General features: G+C 42.9%; 1 protein-coding gene across 7 annotated transcripts in view; it reads right to left on the bottom strand.

Annotated features, from left to right (window-relative positions):
* The window catches only part of mef2d (myocyte enhancer factor 2d), a 133456-nt gene that overhangs the window by 36257 nt on the left and 69805 nt on the right, over positions 1-27394 (bottom strand). For all 7 annotated transcript variants that reach the window (XM_078252062.1, XM_078252063.1, XM_078252058.1 and 4 more), the window contains exons 4-5: positions 19983-20117; positions 6355-6580 (exon numbers count right to left, since the gene is read on the bottom strand). In XM_078252062.1, the coding sequence (XP_078108188.1) occupies positions 6355-6580; positions 19983-20117 (361 nt within the window). The remainder of the gene's footprint in view (positions 1-6354; positions 6581-19982; positions 20118-27394) is intronic.

Genomic DNA, 27394 nt, shown 5'->3' with positions numbered 1-27394 from the left:
AGACACTGCCATTCCAGGCTGGATTTCAAAGCTTCTGGAAGGCCTACGATCGCACGGAAGAGCTCTTTTGAAAGGCCCAGATTTCAGCTATCATGCTAAACAATCAGAACGTCGCTAGATTGAAGCGATGCAGAAATATCCAACATTACATAACTTGATTTATGGATTCATAATTATGGATTTGTTGCACAAAGACACTGTAGACACTCCAGGCTGGATTAAGAAGCTTCCGGACGGCCTACAAATCGCATGGAAGACCTCGTTGAAATGGCCATCTCTCTGCTTCTAAACAACAACAACAAAAACGAAGTCTCTGCCCTGTATTGAGCTCGAGATCAGAGCTAATCAGAGCGTTTCCATGACCACACAAATCTTGGTCGACTGAAATTCTACCTACTCTTCAACCAATCGATTGGTTGATAGGGGAAAACAAAACATCTGCACGTTATCTTTATATTAACTAAATCATCCACAGTGCACTGAGTGATCAAATTGTGGGCGCAAATTAGCTCATGAGCTAAACCCTCTACATTTTACAGTACACTAGTCTCGCTTTGCCAGACCATCCACACGCTGCGGAGTGGAGGAAGGTCTGGCTAGTCCACACAGCATTCTGGGATGGGATAAAAAAAAGAAGTGATCTGGTTTATTAGTATTTCTTTAAATCAAATCACAATCGTCATTCGCGGCACTAAGCTCCGCACGGAGCCGCTGTAAAATACTTGTGCGAGAATAAACTCAGATTGGACAGATAGTCGTGGTGGCGCAGTGGCTATGACACATGCCTTTGGTGTGGAAGTCCTGGGTTCGATTCCCACTGTGACACATCAGCTAATGTGTCCCTGAGCAAGCCACTTAACCCCTAGTTGCTCCAGAGGTGTGCGACCTCTGACGTATGTAGCAATTGCAAGTCGCTTTGGATAAAATCTAGTCTGGCTAGCACCAGACCAAGGTTAATCTTTTAAGATTGAACATCAGTCTGGGGAGGCTGCTCTGTATGTCCTACTGCACAAGAGGCGTGATCAACGGGCATAGTTCAAATGACACTGTACGCAATAGGATAGAACTTCAACCAATCAGACCACAACAACGCTGTTTGAGCTGAGCTCCATTCTTTTTGCCACCAGTGGGGGTAGCTGGTAAATTCAGCTTTTACCAAAGCCTAATTCTTTTGTAGGAATTGTTCCAGGGCAAGTTTCTGTTCCGTTTTCAGAGAAAACTTGCCTTTGAAATCTTTCGGCGGCCGTCATGTTGAATGTAAAACAAAAAGCTGCTTGGTCGCTTCTCTATCGGCATCGTGTTAAACCCGCCAATAGCACGCCAGGTGGATAAGCCAGTTTGTTATTGGTCCTCGCAAATTTGTAACGGAAGCAGGATAGATAAACGTACAGGTTTCCAGCCTGAGCTGCAGGGCATAATCAAATCGCCGGCAGATCGGGCTGGGTTTACCCAGTCTAGACAAAAGCGTCAGCTAAATGAATGTAATGTAAATGTAATGTAGTCTAGCTAGCTGTCTGGATTTACCCTGCAGAGATCTGAGTTAACCATAGTCCTCAGAAATCCACCGGAGGTTAGAACGCCAACACAAAGAAAGCAGGGTTCAACTCCGACCTGCGGCCCTTTGCTGCATGGGATTCCCCCTCTCTCTCTCTCCCCCCTTTCACATCTTCAGCTGCCCTATATAATGAAGGGCTAAAATGGCCAAAAAAATTATCTTAAAAGGTCAAAGTGGAGCAATGTGCTCCGTCCTTGAACAGCAAATGCCGATATATTTTGTTACAGCATAATATGTCTTTATACCTTCATCTTCATGCATACAATTTTTCTTCCAAAGAAGTAGACAGTATTCTTCTGCACTGACACTTATGTTTTGGAATCTTTTGGTGGTACAGATTCAAGAAGGCAGAAACTTGGGACTTTGGGATGACTGAAAAAAAGATCTGGCTGGACGGACAGGATGAACCCAACATGTGTGGTACAGCCGAGTATTTTGCATAACGGCTGAGGTTATGAGGAGGAGGGGGGGGAGGAGGAGGAGGAGGAGGAGGGAGGGCTTTCATTACGGCTATGTGAAACCCTCTTGCCTTCGGAGAACGCCATGTTATGAAAGATGCTGTAATGCATTTGTTGCACGTTACATCACCTAATTCTGACTTACAATGAGATTACGCTGGTCGGAACAAAGCTTGATAAGTAACCTTGTCTGAGACGCAAAAATGGGGCACAAATCCTTTTAGTCAGAGGGTGAAGGATTGGTTCTCTACGCAGAGGTAGCGGGCGCACACAGGAGTGCACCAGACAGCCTCAGTCACGGAAAATAATGGATTTCTGTCACTGTGGGGCCGTGTGCACGACTGACAGGTAACTGAGCATGGAGACTGGACATCAATACACTGACACGCACTCACTTCTTTGGTCATTTTGAGGCTTGATGACTCAGAATGTCTATAAAAACGCTGTTCATATCTGTGCTTCTACATACCCAATACACAGGGTGTAAAAATACCTAAGGAAATAGGTTTTTAGGCAACCAACTAGCCTCTATATAAGATAAGAAGTCTGAAATCATCTAAAAGCTACATTTGGCAATCAGCGCTTTGACATACATGTGTGGAAGATAACAAAAGATTGGTCTCCAAACTGGACTGGACTTTCTTTAAAGAGTATTTTTTTGGGGGCATTTTAGGCTTTTATTAGCATAGGACAGATGAAGACATGAAAGGGGAGAGAGAAGGGGAATGACATGCAGCAAAGGGCTGCAGGTCAGAGTTGAACGCGTGGAGGAGTAAACCTCTATATATGTGCACCTGCTCTACCAAGTGAGCTATCCTGGCCACACAGGACTGGAAACTTGGCAAATAATGTCAACAAACTACAAAAAAGGAGGCCAAACACAGTAAAGATCCTTGCACACTGAGGGCCAGAAGTAAGTACATTTGCGAATGTAGCGTTATCAGCGCCATGGCCAACGCGCAGAAAGCGCACGCTTTGATACATCAGCTTACGTCGTATTTACCAAACCTGCAGTTCATCGGGTAATCAGCGCCTTTCCACTATACCGTAAATTGCGCGCATCTTTCCATCATGGATCAGCCACCAAGTCAGTCAAAACAGCGAAAACAAAGATTTAGCGATAACAAAGTTGATCTGCTTGTTTATGAGGTAACAGCTTGATGCGTGTTATTTCGGCATTAGTGGTGGCGAAATGTATGTATTGACTAGTGTGCTGAAGCAAAGCGTTAAGTACTGGTGCTATGATACGGCTGAGTGCAGACTGCCATATTCCCACTGCTGATGCTATGACTGTTTGAAATGATCCTGATGCCAATATTTGTAATGTAGCAAGGAGTTTAACAACTGCTGGAATGGAAGGTGAACGCTGAGTCGGAGATTCAATGTCATCTTTGATTTCTTCCAGTAATTGTAATATTGCGTGGCTGCTTCATCTGTAACGCTTAATGATTTTGTGTTCACTCAACTGAAAAACTGTGATACTTGTGGCAAAAATCTTTTCAGCTCGTCTCCTTGGCCTATGTCTTCGTCTTGCTCGGATGACTGCTGCCATTTCACCAGGAGGCACATGAGAGGAAACCCGCCTGCGACTGGTTTACACCTGCTTTTAAGAGGTAGAGAATTTTCACCGCAAAATAGAGCCGCGCTTTCACGGGCAGTTTTTGTACTTACCGCGGAATATTTAATTAGGTTCACTTTACGCTTCCCCTCCCATCTCTTTATGGGAAACTCCCACTTTCCCCTTCACCCACCCATGAATGCATATGCATGACACGGAAATGCCCAATTTGCCATTTTCAGTTGCCGTGACAGGCAGTCTGAGCTTTTACCTCAGTGCGGCGGTTTGTACAAACCTCGCCATGCTTTTACGCGCACGTTGCGAAACAAATACGATGGAAGTGGGCGCAACAGCATTAGTACATCTGGCCCCGAGTCTGACATTTTCGTCTGTGTTTTTTCGTATCTTCCTAAAAATTCGTCACGCACAGAAACAATGCAAAATGTGACGCTGTTGTCACTCTGCCTCTCTACACCTCTCCCTCACTTCATCCCTCCATTGACAGTAACATTACCTCTCTCTCTCTCTCTCTCTCTCTCTCTCTCCCCCCTCACTGCATTCGGCACCCCAGCTCATTCCTGCCTCATTCCGTAAAACTGTACAACAATTCACAGCTGTGTGTGAGATAACTCTCTCATTACCTCACACATTACAATATTGCACTGTTATGCTACTTGCAGACTGTTTACTTCATATTAAATATCTAATATTATATTATTTATATTATATTTCAGTAGTTCTGGCATTTTTCATCTTTGCTATCTTATTTTATTCAATCTTATTTTTTATCTTATTTATTATTTCTAGTATATTTCTTGTATTTTGGTTTGTGTGCGAGTAAGAATGTGTGTATGTCCTTGGTAACTTGCTGCTTTTAACAGAGTAATTTCCCAATTTGGGATTAATAAAGTATCTATCTATCTATCCATCCATCCATCCATCCATCCATCCATCTGAAAGAGTTGCGCTGCCTTCTCTCTGTCTCCACTGCTACACTGTTGCTCTCCTTTTTTCTGTCTGTGTTCCCATATTCCCCTCTTCCATCTGACCTGTTAACAGTAGACTATCTGAGTTATGAAATGATACGTTATACTCTGCAAGCATCTTTCTGTGCTGCATTTCTGGATAGGATCATACCTTCTCCTTGTCAAAACACATCGAAATGATTGCTACGGATGTGAACACAAACGCAGGAGTTTTTTATGACGGAGGAAATTTCCGGAGGCATGATTGACACAACGTGAGGTCGTATTTCTTTTTTAAATTTCGGACTCAAGTGTGCAAGGACCTTTAGGCTGCACAGGTTTAAACTGTCATATGAGAGGTTGACCGACGCTGCTAATTAGCATTTGACGCAATATGAACCACAATTTAAGCAGAGTTTGCAGTGTTCATGCGGCCACTTTGAAGTTCTTTCTCGAGTGTTTTTCTTAGACTGAGAAATCAACAAAAGTAAACTCATAACCATCGAATATTAAGAGCTGCGTATTTGTTAACACACGTCTTAAAGCCAGTAAGGTACAGTTGCATTAGACATACATCACATTTATTTGTAAAATAAAAAAAACACGATAGGGGAAATGTACAGTGGATCTTCTTCAGCCTGCTGTTTACCTCTGAATGTACAGTAGCATGTTATAATCCTTGTTTGCCAACAGATTACTTCTAATACTGGCTGGAAAGATTAGATTTATATTCTCTTTACGTCTTCTATGGCGGAGATGGAGACGGAATGTTTAACACTGGTGTCGACTTCCCGTCGAACATGCAACTTTTTGTTTTTCTGGGTCAAATTTCATTTTTTACATTTGACACTTTTATCAACGTTTTTTTTGTCACTTTTTCCGACGTTTTTGTCGATTTTTTCCGCACCTTTTGACGGTTTTGAAGCTTTTTTTTCCCAGACACGTTTGTCACTCTTTTCAACGCTTTTATTCATTTTTGTTTTCAAATGCTATAAATGGAATACAACATCTACATTCAATGAAAGTAGTGAACTGATTATTTATTTTACTTGTGAAGAGTGAAGAGCAATGGTTGTATGGTGTACGTTACTTTTTATTTTTTGGAAAATTTGGTTGAAATAAACCCAAATTTCTGATTTGATCTGAAGAGGAGGGTTTAACGCTGGTCTTTATGGGGGTTTTTATTATGAGGGTTTTATTGCTGGTCATTGTAATATCAGTCTAAGTGATCGTCCATTGAGGTCTTTGGGGGCAGTTTGGACTGAAGGAACACTTAAAGCCACCAGCACTGATTTCAATGTACATACAGACATGGGAGTATTGTTTTAAGGAAGGCTTGAAAAAACGGACTCCATCCTTTAAATGACTGATTTAAATAGAAATCTGAGTTTTTTCATGTTTTGAAATGTGTCTCCACTTTGCTGTTTGTGCACTGCAACAGAACAGCTGTCACTCAAACAGTGTGAGCGGGCACTCTGAAGTTTTCTTCTTCTTCAGGTTTATTTGTGGAGAAGTTTCTAAGTTTCTGTCAGTTTTTTTTTTTTCTTCTTCCTTCTTCTTCTTCAATTCATGTCAAACTGCCGCCGCTGCTTTCAGAAATGCAAAACTCATCAGTTGCTGAGCATCAGAGGCTTTTTCAAGGAGAGCGCTACCAGGTCCCTTGGCATTTAAAACAGTAAATGAAAAATCTGTAATATAATAATCTGGATGGATAAATCAGCAGCTGAGAGAAGAAAAAAAAAATTCATTTATATGAAAAAGATCCGATTGCTTGATTTTACAGAAAGCAGCCCAGCTTTGTTTCGCCCTGTCTCTTACCTGCGCTGGCTGGTCGCTGTGGTAACCCTGGCGACACGGTGTTCCTCTGCAGAGCCGGTTGCTGTGGCGACAGGAGGCGGGGGTCTGTGAGGGTGGAGGTTACATAGGAGGTGGTGGTGACCAGGGCGCCGCCGGGGTTGTTGCTGAACTGGAGGGTCGCCGCCGCGTTCTGATTGGATACTGGCACGGTGACTGGCATGGAGAAGGTGGGCTGTGGGACTGTGGACTGGGGGAGAGACAGGAAGAAGGCGGGGCTTAGACTGTTGTTTGCCCTCACCCACACACACACACACACACACACACACACACACAAACGCTCAGTTTCAGCATGCGAGGTGACTTGGTGGAAAGGCCAAAAAGCTGTGCCGCCTTTCACATCTCATGCCAGGTTAGAACTGGTGTCGCAGCAGCGGGTTATTGCGTCGGGTTATTGGTGACATTGCAGCTCCATCCCACCACCCCCAGTGACATGCGCCCATCACCGGGCGTGTTAGGAAACATCCTACTGGGTGTGAGAGCCGGGCCGGGATCTAGGCGTTGGCATTTGCCAATAGGGGGCCCAGTAACAGGGGAAAAGTCAAAAGATTTTTTCTTTTTTATAGCTGTAAAAATCATTTTAAAATGTAAATTTCTATTCTCACACTTCATCTGAGCTTGTATATTTTTTTTAAGTGTACATATTATTTTATTGTTTGAATAAAAAGTACAGTAAAGTTTAAAAAAAGGTTCACTCCAATTGCGGGAAAATGTGTTTGCGGTCCCGTACGTTAGCTAGCCACACGACCACTTTCCTGGGATGCTTTATTCGGGTACAGCAAATCGGAAAAAAAAATCTAAATAGAAAAGAAGAAACAAAACAACAAAGAGGGGCTGGGCTGTACACAAGTTTCTCTCAAGCCCTTCAAATAAGCCTAAATCAGATGCATTAAAATACCTAAATAAATATATTTGCATAATGATCACATGGGCAGTTAAAAGTAATCTTCTTTATTCACCAAATAAAGTATCCATTTGGAGGGGGCCAGTTAAAATGCAGTATGCCTGGTGTTATCTTTCCATTTAATCCGGCTCTGGTGAGAGCGCCGTCCACGTGAAATACTAGTATCTCAACATCTTGTGCTACTGCAAGGTAGGGCTGCATGCTATGAGGACAATGTGGGATAACATTGTTGAATATCGCGATATTACTTGCGATAAATACAGATATTAAAGTGTACTCAGGTTTGCATTTCTGCTGCTGACAGTATTCTGCTAAAATACAACAAATGGCTTGTTGAACTTAAAACAAATGAAAGGAAATCATTTCTAACATTCTTGCATGGAACAGATGTAACATTGAATTGAATATAAAAAGCAACACTAAAAAAAGAATGACAGTTTTCTACTCATATTACTAACAGAAAAAAAAAGATCTCCGAGTGTCTTTCGCAATGTGTTTACACCAGTTGATATTGCGATGACGATAAAAAAACGATATATTGTGCAGCCCCACTTTGGCGTAGGGTATCGTTTGGATTTTACCAATTCTGATTCTTCCTTTTGATTCCGGTTCTTATCGATTCTCGAGTCTGATTCTTTGAGGGGTGGAGTAGAAACGGGTCACATGCTTATTTTCACAAATAAGAGGAAAGTTTTATTTTGATTCAATGGTGGGTTGCAGTTTTACTGCTTTTTCAATGTAAAATAAAGCCACACTAGAGCGCTGTTTACTGTTCAATGTGAAATTTGGAACCCATGATCAGATTTGAAACCAAATCCTCCAAACGATTCCAATAAAGAAACCATTCCACTGGAATCGTAATTTTTGAAAGGATTCCAAGTGGGAATTGGTTCTCGATGCCCAAGCCTACTTAGGCGTTGGCCGCTATATGATTCTGATGGTATGATATCACGGTTTCACGGTATTGCAATCACAGCTTTAAAATGTATTCTTTTTTTTAAATGTCTGGGTAAAAAACATTTTTTTTTCTCCATTGAACACAATGTAGTTTATTTTTAAACACACTGCACACTGGCAGGGAGAGGGATTTCTAAAGTACACTTTCTGTCCTTACGTCCACTCATAAAAAAAAGCTCATACCTTAGGAACGGTATGACAGAAAATGTTAGCGGTTTTGAAACCGTGACTTTTTCAAACCGAGGTATACCTTGAAAACGGTAACCAGCCCATGACTAGCCCTACTGCAAGGCCTAATGTATCATATTACACCTACATTATTCTTTAAATGGGCGACTTCGTCACCTGAATCAACCTGTAAAAGTAGATGACCAGACAGCCCAGGGTCCTGGGAAACGAAAATCAAGGGCAAGAACCTCGGGTTGTCCAGCCAACCGACCCATTTTACCCTGTTCCAACTCAATCTGAAAGAAGGCCTTCTATATATAGAATATGGGCCAGCGCTGCACTGTACTGTGCTCAAAGTGCCTGGGACCCAGTTTAATGCAGAGGAGGACGAGGGCACCTTCCTGCCCTTGATCTCTGCTTCTTTTCCTTCTGCCATGTTTTGTAACTTCTGCTTTTATTTGTTTCAGGGAGGCAGAGAAGAGAGAAAGGGGAACAAAACGGTGAGATGAGTGAGAAGTATGTCTCACCAAAGCTGAGGGAGATGCTATGCTGTATTTGCCAACACTTTATATTTAGGGTGCAACATCTCTGAATAATTGCCTATTCGTTTTGTAGGAAGTGAAAAGAGCTACGTCATTTGGTCCCAATTATAAGAGACAATAGGGACTTCAGTGTTTCCTCTATGTTGATTTTGTAGTGGTGGCCCGCCATGGCAAAATTTCTGCCGCCACGGTATCAGAAAAAGGGCAGACGCACAATGTAGTCGCGGTTGCCTTTTAAATTATCCTGCCGACATAATGTACCCCCTACCGCTCACATTGCAATTTAACAACAAGTAGAACTATTCAGAGGTTATTGGGCCCGTCCAGTTTACAGTGGGTACGGAAAGTATTCAGACCCCTTTAAATTTTTCACTCTTTGTTTCATTGCAGCCATTTGCTAAAATAAAAAAAGTTCATTTTATTTTTCATTTCACTCAGCACCCCATCTTGACAGAAAAAAAACAGAAATGTAGAAATTTTTGCAAATTTATTAAATACGAAAAACTGAAATATCACATGGTCATAAATATTCAGACCCTTTGCTCAGTATTGAGTAGAAGCACCCTTTTGAGCTAGTACAGCCATGAGTCTTCTTGGGAATGATGCAACAAGTTTTTCACACCTGGATTTGGGGATCCTCTGCCATTCTTCCTTGCAGATTCTCTCCAGTTCCGTCAGGTTGGATGGTGAATGTTGGTGGACAGCCATTTTCAGGTCTCTCCAGAGATGCTCAATTGGGTTTAGGTCAGGGCTCTGGCTGGGCCAGTCAAGAATGGTCACAGAGTTGTTCCGAAGCCACTCCTTTGTTATTTTAGCTGTGTGCTTAGGGTTATTGTCTTGTTGGAAGGTGAACCTTTGGCCCAGTCTGAGGTCCTGAGCACTCTGGATGAGGTTTTCTTCCAGGATATCGCTGTACTTGGCCGCATTCATCTTTCCTTCAATTGCAACCAGTCGTCCTGTCCCTGCAGCTGAAAAACACCCCCATAGCATGATGCTGCCACCACCATGTTTCACTGTTGGGATTGTATTGGGCAGGTGATGAGCAGTGCCTGGTTTTCTCCACACATACCGCTTAGAATTAACGCCAAAAAGTTCAATCTTGGTCTCATCAGACCAGAGAATCTTATTTCTCATAGTCTGGGAGTCCTTCATGTGTTTTTTGGCAAACTCTATGCAGGCTTTCATATGTCTTGCACTGAGGAGAGGCTTCCGTCGGGCCACTCTGCCATAAAGCCCCGACTGGTGGAGGGCTGCAGTGATAGTTGACTTTATGGAACTTTCTCCCATCTCCCTAGTGCAACTCTGGAGCTCAGCCACAGTGATCTTTGAGTTCTTCTTTACTTCTCTCACCAAGGCTCTTCTCCCACGATTGCTCAGTTTGGCTGGACGTCCAGGTCTAGGAAGAGTTCTGGTCGTCCCAAACTTCTTCCATTTAAGGATTATGGAGGCCACTATGCTCTTAGGAACCTTGAGTGCTGCAGAAATTCTTTTGTAACCATGGCCAGATCTGTGCCTTGCCACAATTCTGTCTCTGAGCTCCTTGGGCAGTTCCTTCGACCTCATGATTCTCATTTGCTCTGACATGCACTGTGAGCCGTAAGGTCTTATATAGACAGGTGTGTGCCTTTCCTAATCAAGTCCAATCAGTTGAATTAAACACAGCGGGACTCCAATGAAGGAGTAGAACCATCTCAAGGAGGATCAGACGAAATGGACAGCATGTGAGTTAAATATGAGCGTCACAGGAAAGGGTCTGAATATTTATGACCATGTGATATTTCAGTTTTTCTTTTTTAATGAATTTGCAAAGATTTCTACATTTCTGTTTTTTTCTGTCAAGATGGGGTGCTGAGTGTACATTAATGAGAAATAAAATGAACTTTTTTGATTTTAGCAAATGGCTGCAATGAAACAAAGAGTGAAAAATGTAAAGGGGTCTGAATACTTTCCGTACCCACTGTAACTGTTGATGGAGTTTTTTGTCAAAACGTTCGCTTTCTTCCGAGTCGACTACTAAACAAACAGCTCCACCAAAAACGTCACTGCGGCGGGTTCGTTCTTATTGGACAACGTTCAACTTGTCAGTTCTGTCAGCTCATCGTCCTGATATCAAACATCTGGAAACATTAAAACGGTCAGTGAGTCAGTGTAATATAATATAAATTGGAAATAGTCTATAGATGTAGTCATTTGGGTTTTGTTGTTCGGACAGACCTGCCCCCACTGCTAAAAACACTGGATTTCCTTATAAAAACCTATGGTAAATGGAGGGATGGATGAGGGGGTGAGCAGTTAAGAGTTAATGCTGAGGGGACCGAGGTGTGTAAACACCGAGCACACAGCACGAGAGAAGATACATTTATTGTCTGAGGGGGGCCAAGTGGAACACATTTCACTTTTTGGGTCTTCAGCTTTTTTTAACCAGGCGGACTGACCAACAGGACGGGACTCGGCGTCTTTGCTCAATTCAATTTGTTAGAACACGAGGGAATCGAACCGTCACCTTTTGTGCTGCTGTTGTGTTATAGAATATTTGAAAAGAAATAAAGAAAACTATACTGTACATCTGTTGATGTATCTTCTGAATGACTAAATAGATGAGTTAATTAATATTAGCATCCAGGGCGACAGAGAAGTCAAGTCCTCAGTAATTTGTCATAATAGTCCTTAAAATAATATAATCCTTATTATGACATGAAGAATTTCAAAAGCTTACATTTTACAATGACACACTGACATTTGACTGTTTATGGGAGAAAACTAAGTAGATGAAATTGAAACAAAAATGAATTCAGTATAAGTCACACAATACCATAAAGTAGAAAGTTTAGCATATACAGAAAACATGCATTTAAGTGAAATTAATGAATAAAATGTGAAGTTATGTGATTGATTTCAAATACTCTGACAATTGTAGGGAGTTTGGTTGGTGGCTAGTGAAAAATCACTTCGAGGGTTTGGGTTCTGCTGGATGAATTTGGATTCATGACCTCAATTATTTCTATTTTCTTATTATTTTATGGTTGCATCAATGTAATTCTAATCAGTCTCTTTTTTACCCAACTTATATTTCTCAAATATTCAATAATGGTGAGCCAGGATAGATGCACGTTGACATCGGAGGATTTTAAAATGAATTCCCGCTGGCTAGTTAGGTTTGTGGGCTTTCTGCAGGTTTCACCAAGTCAAATCTAAGACTAGTTAAGACCTTTTTGAAAGAATTTTAAGACCTATTTCACGACATTAAAGTACAACGAAATGCAGAGTCACAAACATACTTGCAAAGTAAATAAATGTATTCAAATTGTATAAAAGCGGGACGGAATAATAATCTCTACATGAACAGTATTATATTTAGAGGCGCTAAAGAAAGAACTACACCACCTTTCAAAGAGCATTAGAGGTTGCGTTGCATGGACGTAGGAATATTAAGACCTGTTTAAAAATATTTAAGACCTAGAACACAATACAGCGGATTCAAGACTTTTGAAGGCCTAAAATTTTGATTTAGACATTGTGGAAACCCCGTGGAAAACGTTCTTCAGGCTCTTGACAAGTTCGAAATTTACTTTAGGAGTTGAGACTCTTTATGGTCCCCAAACTACAGCCATCTCCTTTAGATACGTCCCTTTTCAATTTGCCAGTCTGTAATGGCTATAATTTGTTCTCTTTTCCACAGTACCTCCATGATGGCGACAGCCTCTTGTTGCTAGGAGATTGGTGACATAACCAACAAAACCTCTTCACTCCTTCTCTAAATATGAATTTTAAATGGGTCCTCACCCTGCTCTGCATTGTGCTCCACTGAGCATTAATTCGTGTTTCTGGCAAATTACGAGCGATTTTTACATTTACCCACTCCAACTCCATTTAACACCGATGCTCCTAATAGCAGACAGGAGTCTTAATTAGGTATTGCTTGTCGTCCTGCAGATTTAACACAGAGGCCGGGAGCCTCAGGTAAATAATTGACTAGGAGCTTTACCGGAGGCTCATGTGATTAAGCTCGAGGACTCTTCTGTGTGAAGAGAACAAAAAGAGGGGAGAGTAAGCTAACCTATTTTCCCTCAGAGGAGCTCTCGCAACAAGGGTGCGTTTCCTGGATGCAAGGGTAAATCAGAATGAATTTAACTCATGGCCTACTTTCCCTTTCCCTCCCTCTCACCCTGGAAGCCTTTGAAAGTTCTTTTCTTCTTCTCTTTTTCAAGCAGCTGTGCATCAAAACACAGAGGCAACATGAGAGATTGATTAGTCTATATCCACTTCGAGGATTGCTCCGGTGCTGGCGGAAATTTTGCCCCGATGTCCCTCTTTTTGGCTGGATGTCCGTCCCCTTCCTCTTTCTTTGTGTTGGCGTTCTAAACTCCGGTGGATTTTATGAGGACTATGGTTAACTGCTCCTCAGATCTCTGCAGGGTGAATCCAGACAGCTAGCTAGACTATCTGTCCAATATGAGTTTTCTCTCGCACGACTAAAACAACTTTTGAACGTTACACATGTTCCACCAAAACAAGTTCCTTCCTGAGGCTATTTTGCAGAGGCACCGTGGCTCCGTACGGTGCTTAGCGCCGCCTAAAACAATTATGATTGGTCTAAAGAAATGACAATAAACCAGAGCACGTTTTTCTCCCATCCCGCAATGTTGTGTGGACTAGCCAGACCTTCCTCCGCAGCGCTGTGGAGGAAGGTCTGGCTAGTCCAATTCATTCAAATGAAATATCCTTGTGTGACTTATGGAAGGAATCTGAAGACTTTTCTTTTTGATGCCGCCTTTTTTTCTTTTTTAAATCAAGTAATTTCTAACACACTTACATTGTATCTTTTATTCTTGATTCAAACCCATTTTACTTTAAAGTGACATTAAACGCTTCAGTACAGCTGACAAAAATGTCACAATGAATTGGTTATTCATTCTGTAAGCCAAAAACCTGAACACTGAATTAGCAGTGATTACCTGTGCAGCCGAAGCAGCGTTTTTAGTGTCATGTTTCACATTCACACTGGAGACATTCAAGGCGTTCAGCTCGTTGCTAGGGGGCACCACGGAGCTAGTTGTTAAAGGAGGGAATCTATTTCTTATCCGATTTTCCGACTGAGGCAGAGCCAGAACAGGATCAAACCACAGACCCACAGGTTAAGCTCAATTTCTACCCACTTTAACAGTGCCAGTGTAACAGGAACAGAAAGGTTCGCTCGGGGCTCGTCTAGCAGAGTGTCCTGCCCGCTCTCCCTCGCCACTCTCTCCCTATACCCCGGGAGATATTTCAGTACAAGTAGGATTAAGCTTGTATATCCCAGCCCCTAGCTGTCATGCTGGGGATTATGGTGCAGAGGGGGAGGAGTGGCGGGTGGTGATGTATGCGTCCGTTCCCTGGCGCCCCGTGAAAGGTGTGCCGGGCAAGCCTGGCACGCTGAGAGACTGAAGGGCAGTACGGTGGTGGGGGTGGTGGGGAGAGCTACCCGCTAGCGCCGTTCGGCTAGCATCCAATCGCAAAGCGCCGAGAGCTGCGGCTCTCCAGGGGAGGTAGATTGGATTTTATTGCTTTTGAGAGTTGAGAGGTGGCGTGCTGTCTCTAGCAGGCCTGCTCTGATGCATGCGAGACGACGGCAGTTACTAATACAGTGACAAAGTGTTTGTGTGGGCTACATTTTAAAAAGGAAAAGTCCAGTGTTTTCCCCCAACCTGGGTGTTCTTTATGTAGTTTTGTTCATTTATCTACCATGCCGTACCGTAAAGTGACAGACAGTTCTTTCCTATTGGTGTTTTTGGCATTAGGGGTTGCATTCACCTCGATTTGACTTACAGATTAGAGCTGCAAAGATGAATCGATTGTCAACTATGAAATTAATCACCAACTCTTTTCATAATCGAATAATCAGTTTGAAAAATGTGAATATCTTCTAGTTTCTTCTCTCCTCTGTGACAGTAAAGTGAAAATCTTTGAGTTGTGGACAAAACAAGACATTTGAGGACGTCATCTTGGGCTTTGGGGAAACACTGATCCACATTTTTTACAATTCTTTTGACATTTTAGAGACCAAACAACTAATCCATTAATCCAGAAAATAATCAACAGATTAATCGGCGATGTAACTAATCGTTAGTTGCAGCCCTAGTATAGATTATATGTTTAAACCTGTAACCCTATGTTGTAACACCAACTTCCCTCCTGGAGACACAATATTTTTTAGGGTTCAGTTATAGACTCCGTCACGCATTGTAGTTGGATTATTTTAACGACAGGGCACTCAGGCAGAGCAGCGGCTAGTAAAAGGTCAAACACACAGCCCTATTTTAATAATCTAAGTGCACGGCGTGAGCGCATGGCACAGGTGCGTTTAGGGCGTGTCCAAATCCACTTTTGCTAGTTTAAAAAAAAGGGTCCTTGCGCCGGGCGCATGGTTCAAAAGGGTTGTACTTAGTGTCTTCATTAATTCATAGGTGTGTTTTGGGCGTAGCATGCAATAAACCAATCAGAGTGTCATCTCCAGTTCCCTTTAAAAGCCAGGCGCGTTTGGACCTTGGAGCCTTGCTATTATGATGGCGGATTTGCACCGTAATATTTTTATTTGTAATGTTTTGCATGTGTGTGTGCTGCTTCCCTGTGTGTGTAACAAACATAGTGTGTGCGCGCTGTGCACGAGCCTAGGCGCATTTTACTAATTTGCTGTTAAAATAACAATGAAATGCTGCATTATTGACTTTAGACCAGGTTTTTGTTGGTCAATGGCGCAATCACTTCCCGCTGCCTCAAGATAGCAATACGCCCAGAATGCACCTGAACACACCTCCCTGTAAGACCAGCACGCCCATGGGCGCACAGATGGGCGCAGGTGCATTTGATATTTAAACGACGTGGGCGCTGGACGGTCTTAAAATAGCAAAGACACTTGCGTCGAGCTTTGCGCCGCGCTGGGTGCTAGATAGGGCCCTTTGTCTGGTTGTACTGTGTCTCCAGATAAGTTAAGAAATAAACCTATTTAGGTAAAATATCAAAACTATGAAAATAAGACCCATGTTGTTAAAAAGAAACAGGCACTACCACATAGATGATGTTGGGACTAACTTCTATCCAACTGTCCTGCAGAGCCTCAACACGACTGTGTCCCGCCCCGAGTGGCCAATCGGAGTCACGAAGAGGGGGGTGTAAATCGAGCGCTACTCATTAAAGTGACATTAATGGTATTATTGAGCACGGAGAGGAAAAATGAATCACGGAGAAATTGGCACATGAGTGGAGCGGTAAAAGGGGCTTGGCAGAGCGCCAGGCAGGAGGCTGAACCTGGATAATGTCAGGAGCAGAACTACACTGGGACTAAAGGGACCAGTCTTGTATAAAGTATAAAAGAAATACTTGACTAAAAGTACCTTACCAAAAAATGACTTTGGTAGAAGTTAAAGTCACCTTTTAGAATAGTACTTGAGTAAAAGTCTTATAAGTGTCTGATATTTACTGTACTTACGTATCAAAAGTAGTTTTCTGAAAATAAATGTAACCCTAACCCTATTAATTATTAGAAGTAAAAGTAAAACAACTTTCATTATGAACTTTATAATGACTTCCTCATGGTAAAGCATAATATTCAGGGTGTCCACAGCTTCTTAAACAGCGAATTCAAGTAGTCTGACATCATTTTTTTGTGAGGAAGAAATGCGAAAACATTTCTTGCAAGTAACGAGTAACGAAGATGCTGAGGGGAAATGTATCGGAGTGGAAGTATACATTTTTATCTAGGAAATGTAGTGGAGTGAAGTCAAAGTTTCCACAAGTATAAATAAAGTACAGATACGTTAAAATGTTTACTTAACTACAGTAACTAACAGGGGTGTTGAAATGAATCATTGCATTGATGCGGACCTGGACCATTCTGCATTGTTCGATGTTTTTGTCGCTTTTTTCGGTGCTTTTGACACTTTTTAAAAACATTTTTGTCATTTATTTTAACGATTTTTTATGTCAAAGTTTAGTCAGGACACTGTTTTAATACCATTAAAAAAAACAGTCATTTCAAATGCTATTAAATTGAATAAAACACCCAAAATGCAATAATAGTAATCATTAATGTTACCTGTGAAGAACGTATGGCTTCCATACAATGCATGCATCTATGTTATTTTTGGGCAATTTGGTTGAAATGAACCCATATTTTGGATATAAAAAACATTGAAAATGGGTCAAATCTGACCCGAGGAAAACACAACCTTGGGTTAAGAGCAGATACCCTAAAAAGGGAAGTGCATACATATGTGACTGCTTGAATTTGTCGATGAAAACCATGTGTAGCAATATATAATAATATTGAGGAGGCGCCAGGATAATCGTAATCGAATAGAATTGTGAGACCAGTGAAGATTCACACCCACAACCAAGCATTTGTACTTTGTTACATTAAAACACTGCGAGTGGACCCAGTAATACTGTAAGTAGCGACCGGTTAGAAACTGCACCCTGGTTCTCTCTGTGCTAGGAACAGACGCTGGGGCCCGCAGCGTGTCTGCAATTGCACGCTTGTGTCTTTCGTGTTGCTAAGTATTACACAACCTGTGCCGCCAGCCAAGCAGAAGTCTCAGAGGCACGCTCCAAACGTGTTGATTATTACCATAAAACATGCATTCTTCTTGCGATATCGGTTGCTATGCCAACTTTTGAGAAAACCCAGGGACCTAGTTAGCGCTCCTCGCCCTCGGTTTATTCTTGTTCGGTATTGAACTTGCAGAGGCATCAGAAACAGTGTATGAAAGCCATAATACTCCTGAGGATGCTCTTCACCGTGGTGACTGTAACTTCAGGTGAATAATCACACTGAAGCATGCCCTATTTGGCGTTAGAATGCTTTTTCTTACTCGCACAACGTTAAACAGAGTCCCTTTTTGTTTTATCAAAACAATATATGAAATCTGTCAACACAGGTGGACTGCGTCGCACAGTTTCCAGTGCACATAATGGTAACACTTTACGTGAAGGTATCTACATAAGAGTGACATGACACAGTCATGACACATGAACCCTAACTCTAACCATAACTTGTCATGACAATAACCCAATGACACTTACTAAAAGAAGCGTCACGTCATAAACGTTTATGACTTGTTTATAATGTTTATGATACGTTCATGACAGTGTCATGTCACTCTTATGTCGATATCTTCAAGTAAAGTGGAACCCACATAACATATTTCAAAACTTGTCTAGAAATGGAAAACTCGCCTCAGAAAAATCTGGAAAAGTTGCAGCGGAGACAAGTGGTTATAATTTGTTTATAACTAATGACTAAATAAGATAAAACGAGTCGTTTAATCCAGTAGTTCCCAAACCTTATTGGTCTGAGGTCCCCCCCCGACAGCCACGTTAGACGAACTCGCGTACCCCTTCATCAATTCTCAATGTATGTTCCAAATGTATCACTATTCATTATGTAAAAGGTTTTCATACAACTGAACTGTCAACATTCAGGTTGGTTTGGTCAGCCATCGTACTACTACTGAATGTTTCAACTGTTTATCCATTACTTTTAGCAAACTATTTGAACTGTTCAGTCAGTAGTTTTAGCTAACAATTTCAGCCGCTTATGCAATACTTTTAGCTATTTATTTCTACCATTTATGCTTTCGTGACTTTCAGCTACCCGTTTAAAATCCCTGTGTTCAGGTGATACTTCAGATACATTCTTTTAATCAAATCATAATTTCTCTTTTTTTTCAAATTCTGCTCCACGATCTTTCCATGTACCCCCTAGGGTACAAGTACCCCCTGGTTGGGAATCAATGGCTTAATCAGCGGACAGAAAGTTAATCTGCAACTATTTAGACATTCGTCATCTTTTAAGCAAATAGGTTTTTAGCCTTTAAAATGCGAAGCAGCTTCTATGTGTCCTGTATGATAAAAAACATGGAATAGCTTTGGGTTTTTGGACTGTTGGTTGGAATCAACATGGCATTTGAAGACGTCACCACGTCATCTTTTTGTGACATTTTACACACCAACTATGAGTCGATCAAACCAATAAATGATCTGCAGATGAGTTGATAAGGATAGTAATGCTCAGCTGCAGCCCTGAAGTCAGTCAGCTTGGCCTCTCTGCCCTACATTTCCTGCTCAGTCCCACACCATCAGAGGAGGATTGTGGGTAGTGATTTGGTTGGTGGGGGGAGGTGCTGTTGGTGAGAGGTGATGTGTAGGTGGTGAAGTGGTGTGTGTGGGGGGGGAGGATGAAGGCGAGTGCTCTGTGAGTAGTCAGACCGCCATCAGCAGCCGGAAAAACCCTCCGGTTGTCCGGTCAGAGGCATCAGCGGGGGGGGGGGGGGCAGGGTTACATAGAGGAGTAGGGCTGGGTACCGAATTCAATACTTTTTAGGCACCGACCAAATTGCCTCCTTACTATCGAGTATCGCAAATATGCCTCGTCATTCAATACCAAATCTCAATAGCTAAGGAGTAAATCCCAACAGCGTCACTGAGCCAATAAGCACGCAGCATGCTTCTGCTGGGATCTAATGAAGCTGCTGATTGGCTGTGTAATGTTACAAGTCATAGAGGCGTGCAGGAAAAACTCTACGTTATACAGGAGCTGAAAAATAAATGAAAAGATGTTTGCCGTTAATGTCTACTGTCTATTGTTTAGGAACCGGTAATCAAAGTCACAGTATTGGTATGGGTACCGGTATTGACATGTTTTGAACGATACCCAGCCCTACAGAGGAGAGGGGGGGAGGGGGGGGGAGGGGGCAGTACTCACTGACAGCCTATAGTTCTGCATCATTTTATCAAACTCCTCGTCAATTTTTTTGTATTTCTCCTCAGTGCGGGGGGTGAGGGAGAAGGGCTCCTCGGGGTCTGGGCTCTCAGAGTCCCGGTGCTCTTTCTTGTTCAGAGCCTTTGTTCCCCAAACAAAAAGAAAGAAGAAGAAGAAGAGGGCAGACAGACAGAAAGGAGAGAGGTAGATAGAGTAAAGAGAAGAAGAAATAGAAGAGAAAAAAGGGGTAGGTTAGATAAGGTGACAAAAGTGTGACGGTACTCACGCCGTAGCGTTTGAAGAGGCTGTCCAGGTCCTCCGTCTTGCGGTACTTCTCTTCGTTTAGCGGGCTTTGGTCGATGGAGTCGTCTCCGTCGGGCTCGGGGCTGTTGCAGCCGTTAAAGCCCTTCTTTCGCAACGTCTGAGGCGGTCAGAGAAGGGGGGGTAGAGGAGCAGAGGGACGCACTTTTACATTTTCATTTCTCATGCACAGTTGGAGGTTACAGAAGAAACACTTGGCACATCTACAACTTGAGACAGGTGCGTCGGAGGGGGACAAGCAGGTCCGAAGTTGCAAAGAAAATATAAAGCTAACTTGAAAAAATATATATATATATATATATTTAAAGTTTAATAGTAGGCAACGCTACCAAAACGTTGCCTGCTATTAAACTTTATACTTCTTTTTTTTGCAAGTTAGACAGTGTGCGGGAGTACTCTTTGCAGGATTAACCACATTGTTTTAAGACTTTGTGAAGCCATTTTCATTTTCACATCAAAACACAACTGACCATCTTGCACCATATCTGCTGACTCCCACGCTGTTTATTGTATGAAAAAAATGAAGCAGTAAAAGTCAAAGCAGTTTGACCCTGCTGACACACAAGGAGTTTTTTTTGTTTTTATCTAGCTGTGTGTTTGCAGAAAAAAACACATTCTCAACCTCTGATAGTCTTCGATCGATTTCTGAGATCAACGTTTGTAACATCTGCCGCCCGCGTGATGGCAAGTTATTACCCCCTCAATCTGCACTCGCTTTGAAATGAAAGGACGCGGCGTTAGAAAATAATTAATCAGGATCAGCTATGGCTGCCTGTGGCGTGAGACTATGTATGAACCTGAGCTGGATGTCAGAAGTCGCACTGAAGCATCGCACCTCCGAAACACACGAGCCAATCAACAGTGTTGGTAATTGGTGTGAAGCGTTGAGGAAAGTGGTCGAGCCTGGCAAAAAAGGCAAGTGTTGGTGTTAGCACCACGGCTAACAGCAGTCAGGTTGTGTCAGTGTTAGCACACTTTGGAAAAGAGGGAGAAGAGAAAGGGGGAATGTGTGTGTGTGTGTGTGTGTGTGTGTGTGTGTGTGTGTGTGTGTGTGTGTGTGTGTGAGTGAGAGAGAGAGATAGAGGCTCTTATTTTGAGAGGATTCTGCTAAACGAGATTTGCCGTTAAGTAGCTTTGCCCGGTGGGCCTTTGACCACACGGCCAAGCAGATCCTGATCCTGGCAGCAAAATGGAGCTCAGACTGGAGCTGGAGAGCCTTCTGTGGTCCAAATACAAGCTTTAGCCCTGGGTGGCGGGAGAAGGGAAAAAGAAAAGCAAATCCCTCGCCTAGGAATCTATCAGCGAAAAGGAAATGGACTGCAGTACACTCCATCTTACCATGTCCGTTAAATCGGTTTCTGAGTCCTGAAAACCGTATTGTCTTAAAAACAAGTGAAGAAATCCGCCAGTGCGGAAAAAGAATATTACATCTTGTCCCCAAAAGAAATGACCGTCAGTAGCTTGAAAAGAGTAAGAGGCAAGTTCGCTGCATTTTAAATCACGAAAAAGTACACTTACATTTTAGAAATTGAACCAAGTTGCAAGAATCCCACAGCGCTGGAAGAACAAGACTTTAACCAGCCATTAGGGTTGGGTACCCAACTAAATGAATATGTATTTGATTTAATATGCTGTTTTTCCATTACATGGTCCCTGCTTGACTCGCCTCTACTCGCCTTTTTTGGTTTTCCATTATGTAAAAAAGGCCCTGGTACCTGCTAACAGTTCCTTTAGCATCACCTCCAGGTTCCAAGCGAGCTGAGGCGATACCAAAAGGAGACGTGAAAATCTGCAGACTACTGATTGTCCTGCCTTCAGCTTCTTCTGAAACTAAATGTGAATCACAAACAACACACCTTCGACGTTCTGTGTGTGTGTGTGTGTGTGTGTGTGTGTGTGTGTGTGTGTGTCGCGTTAGGTCACGGCAGTTTCCTGCGGCGCCGCTGTGACGACCAGCGACGCTCGCCTCACGCATGAGGCGGTACTGAATCTGCAATGGGAAATGGAGGACGGGGCACCGCGACCCGGTGGGTAAGCGCCAATAGGTTGTACGGACGGGTTTGGGAGGAGAGAGGGAGGGGTTTGATTTTTATTTTTGTTTATTTTGTTTTGAGTGTAAAATGTTCCAAATATAATATGTAGTATAAGCAGGTTTGGAATCATTTTTACAACTGACATTTTTTTGTCATTACAGAGGGAAAGAACCGAAAAGAGGTACCGTTGTGTACCGGAAATCTTTTTTGAGATACCGGTATTGGTAGCGATAAAATTGTACTCAAACAGTACCCAACCCTGCCGGCCATACAAGTCACTCTACATGTTTTAGTCCATGTATTCCTTATATCATGGCTAACCATTTTGCGAACCATGTTGGCGTGAAAGACACTTAAAACACTCTTACTGGTTACAGCTTCACAATTCAGGTTTCAGAGTTTAAACAAGTTTTTCCTAATTGATTTTTCACACCGTTTGGGAAATTAATGGACATCAACGGATGTCTAAACCATTCAGAAATCCCAAAACATGACACTATGCATTTGAAAATAGTAAGCTAAAAAGGTAGGGATACATAATTTGTAGTATAAACTAACAAAAACACTGGTTAAGGCCTCATTTACAGACCCATATGAATGAGATTTACTAAAGCCCCAGACACACCGACCAGAGGGCCGACCCCCGGCAGACAAGGCAGTTGGACCGATCAGTCTCCCAGAGTTGGTCAAAAGAAGTGCCTCGGAACACACCAAAGCGACGAGACGTAACGCGTCTCCATAACAGCAGGCGGCGGTAATCGGTTTTGTCGCCCAAAAATGAAAACCGGCAGCTGATTGGACGAACGCGTCACGTGGGTCTGGTTTCTCCGGAAATTCAAAGACAGATTGTCATGGCGTCTCGTTCAGAATACGATCTCGAGAAATAGGCCGCGCAGTTGCTGAATCTGTCTTCATTTCAGATCAACAAAGGTCAGTTTAAAAGATTAGTCCGATTTTGAGAGACTCTAGTCACACTCATCCCGCTCCCTGTTTCCTGGTTAGCTCTCTACCAATCAGATGGGTCATTTGAGTCCGACTGCCGGCAGTGCCCGCCCTCCGATTCAACATGTCAAATCCGGCCGACAGCTCCTCCTACAGACGACGGCACAGAACACACTGAACAGACTCGAGTCACCGACCTCGCCAGACTGTCCAACGGCCGATTGTCGGGTTAGTGTGTCACAACCTTAAGATTGTTTTTCTGGGTCAAAATTTAAAATGAAAACTCTTTTTTCAACGTTTTGGTCGTCATTTTCGACACTTTTGTCGCTTTTCCTAATGTTTATGTCACTTTTTTCAACGTTTTTGACTTTTTTTTTCAATGTTTGGAGTCACTTTTCACTGTTTTGTTTCTGTCAGTTTTTTTCTGCGTTTTTTTTTGACGTTTTTGTGGTTGCTTTTCCACGTTTTTGAAGCTTTTTCTGACATTTGCCACTTTTTCAATGTTCTTCTATCAATTTTGTTAAATTGTTATCATGCTATAAAATTTAATAAAACACCCAAATTCAATGAAAGTAGAACTGATCATTTATTTGACTTGTGAAGAGTAATGGTTGTATGGAACCATCCACATCATTTCTTTTGACAATTTGAAAGAAACCCAAATTCTGGGTACAGTATATAGAAACTTTTTGAAAATGGGTCAAATTTAACCAGAGGACAACAGGAGGGTTAATAACAACTTCAGATATTATAAGTCACTACTAAGTACTACTACAGTACTCCAAGATCATATTCAACACTTCACAAACCCTATATTTCTTTTAATTATATATGCGGTCTCAAGTGAGAGTGCAGTTGAGTGGTGGTCTGATTAAAACTTAAGAACATGACTCCCGCTGAGCACAATTACTGCTAAGTGAGGATGATTCAACAACATGAAATTCAGCGTCGGAAGTGGAGCCAGCGGGAACTCCTACCTGCGAGAGCTCCCCGACAGAACCCCGAGGAGGCAGAGACAGATTCTTTCAATTTGGGATGAATTAGCCTCGGATCCTCGAAACAGGTGAGGGCGAGAGGGCTGTGATGCCATCTGGATGTCAGCGTAAAGACACTTTCAGATTTTATAACAATGGCGCTCTTTGATAAGAATCTCAATAAAACTGGAGGCTGTCATTATCATTATTATTATCGTCGCAGTGTCAAGGCGGCGTTTCATCTACACACGGGAACGGGTTACTAGACAGTATTTGTTCCAACGTGGAGACGGTCGCCTGATTCAGCTGCTCAGTCTGTTCAGAACAAGTCAGCGCTCTGATCTGCAGCTTAATGCTAATTCATACGCACAGGAGGCGCCACCACTCACTTTGTTGGCCGCAGTTCACAGGAAACACAGAGTGTGTGTGAGAGTGTGTGTGTGTGTGAGTGTTCTGACCTAAAAAAAACAACAAACAGAACAAAGTAACCACAGGAAAAATAAAATATGTAAAAAAAATAAATGAAATAAAACAGCTTAGACATGACAATGACGGCTTGTGACAGAGGGCTGTTTGGAGGACGTGATCGAGGCGTGGGCCCCCTGCCGTGCCCACTCTCAGGACACAAAGAGACGCCAGACGAAAAATTTGAGGACACCGGAGCCATGTTGGTGCATCCATCACATGCACATGACACACACGTACTTTAACGCATGACACACATTAAATCTGGTTTTGGCCTTCCGCAACCCATACGTTAACTATCGCAGCCAGTGACGGACTGGCCATCTGGAAGTTGGGCAAATGCCAGAAGGGCCGCCTCCCTATGGACCCCTATGGGCCACTACTGATAATTTGTCTTTGGTTCATTTTGAAGTTATTTTATGCATACAGCCACAAATATTCAAGATTGTACTGCAGTGGGGTGGGTGGAAAGATTCACTCCGAGCTAGCTAGTGACAAAAATAGGGCCGTGTGTTGCACATGCCAGGGCCGTTTTTTGATCCCAGGCCGTCACTGATCACAGCCACACAAGTCTAACCCTAAGCGTAACCTGAAGGATAGCTCCTGTTTGTTACAACTTAGGTTTCATATCATTTTATTTTAGGCTTACCCACCGTTCCCCTGGGTCACAACCAAACATGCAGAAGCAGCTTTCAGTTTCGATGCACCGCAGATCTGGAATAAACTTCCCAAAAACCCTTGCGCTATATAAATAAACTGCCTTGCCTATTTTCTAAATTATGAAAGGGGTTCCATCTCGGAAAACATATCCAGTCCCCTTACAACGTGGTATCATGACTTTGCGTAAACATACACGCCGACTTTCTTAAGCCAAGTGGCGTGTTATCTGTACACATTTTGAGCTATCCGCGTGTATGTCTACGCTGTATACAGGGAACGTAAACATACATGCCACGTGGCGTTATCGCCGTCTTATCGCGAGAACAACGTGTTATCGCGAGAACAACGCTACGGTTGAGTTCAGGAAAAGAAAAACCGGTTGGGGTTAGGAAAAGAAAAACGGGGTTGGCTTTAGTAAAAGAAGAAAGCAATGGTTGAGTTTAGGAAAACAAGAACGGGGTTGGGTTTACACAAACAAGAGAGCGAGGAAACGCCCCACGCGGGACGCAATCCCCGCTCTCCTGGGCGAAAGTCCTGCGTTGTTTTTACGTCCAGTGCCAACCTTTTACAAATTCTCACTTTGTACAATATCTGGGCGTGGCAACTACAGATTGCCTAAGGCTAGGGAAAGATCACGGTTCTGGCAAATAATCTAAAATTAGGATAAGGCAACTGAAACACTTGGACAGGGTTAGGGAAAGACTGTCTTCATGGTTCATAAAAAGGCAAACGTTCATTGCAGGAACTCGTCACCCATCTGCCACCCCGAACTTCTCACTATCGCTTCCTGCTTACGTCCTGGCATCATCGGCAATTCAAGTTTGGATGTACATCACAAACTACGAACTCATCCGGATATGGACTGAGCTCCTAGGGATAAAGAGCAGTGGTGTAGTCTAGTTTTTTGTAGTGAGAATATTGTCATTTTTCCCTCCCAGCATTTGACTTGCCCATCCCAGAGCGACAACCTCATAGGTTTTTTGTAATGTTAAGGTGTAAAACATCCGCCTCATCTGGCTCATTTTCTGTAGCTTCTGTAACGTTAACGTCTGCTGCAGTGTCACTCGAAGCGGCAGTATAGCTTCAGGGCCAGGCTTACCAAAACACTGAGAGAGTGTAGTCTCAATTTGCTTTCGTTTCATATATATCTACTTTAGTGATTCGCATTAGTTCATTAGTCCGGCCAAGCAACCGTGTTGTTCCTCCTAGTGTGAAAGTTCTCTCACAAAACAATCATCGTTACGTAACGTTATCCTTGCGTTTTTTTCTAAGTGGGTATACGGAAATCCTTGACCTTTCCTAGTGGGTATACTCCGTATACCTGCGTATCACGTAGACCACGCCGCTGATGAAGAGGGCCTTTAGAGGAGAAAATGTCCACACATTCAAACACTGTCCTCACTTTAAGACAACGTCTACACAGCACACTTCCCACTGTCTCACAAGTCTCTGTCTCTCATGTAAACACCAGGTCTGGCCCCTCTTAGTCGATTGGTCGACTTATCAGTCATTTTGTTACCCTTTTTCACGCTGAATGATTTATTTCCAAAAAAACTTGTGAGATTTAAATTGTTGCTTTTGCACGGTTCTTTGAGGAGAAACTCAGTTTTTACAGATCTGCCGATTAAACTAATCGACAGAATTATTAGAGTGTTAAAATGTCTTTAGTCGAGGACAGCCCTAGTAAACACATTTCGTGAATATTACAGTGCAAACATTTCCCTTCTCAGTTTCTTCTTCTCTCTTTGCTCCAACATTTTGTGTTACATTACAGTACACACACACACACACACACACACACACACACACACACACACACACAGTGTAGTCCACTGATCAGCTTGTCTCTCAGTCAGTCAGCCATCTGTTCACCTGTCCGCCGCCTGCCTCTCTCCCTCTCTCCCTCTCCCTCTATTGTGTTGCCAGGGTAAGAATACCCTGCAGAGCACCGCGCCGGCCTCTGACTGGCTGTGGCTGCTGACAGGCCCCGCCCACGCCTCCCTCCCTTCCTTCCTTCCCCTCTGGCTTGCTCGCTCGCCCACCCGCCTGTCCGCCCGACCTCTGTTTCCAGCTCTCCATGAAACTAAAGCTGCTGCTCTCTCCTCTCTCGTCCTCTTTTTGTCTCTCTCTCGCCCAATCATCTCTCGGCCCACCACCTTTAATGCAGCTCTGTCTCTCTCACATGAAAGAGCAAAGACTCACACATGTCCTTCTGTGTTTTTCACCCTTAACATCTCTCCTTCTTTCTGTAACGTTTCCATATGTGAGTCCCCCTGCTTCCTCTCATCCTCCCTCTCTCGCCC

Source organism: Sander vitreus, chromosome 6 (genome assembly GCF_031162955.1).
Source record: "Sander vitreus isolate 19-12246 chromosome 6, sanVit1, whole genome shotgun sequence".
Taxonomy (NCBI): domain Eukaryota; kingdom Metazoa; phylum Chordata; class Actinopteri; order Perciformes; family Percidae; genus Sander; species Sander vitreus.
The sequence above is the reverse complement of the archived record's forward strand: the minus strand, read 5'-3'. Positions and strand labels throughout refer to the sequence as shown.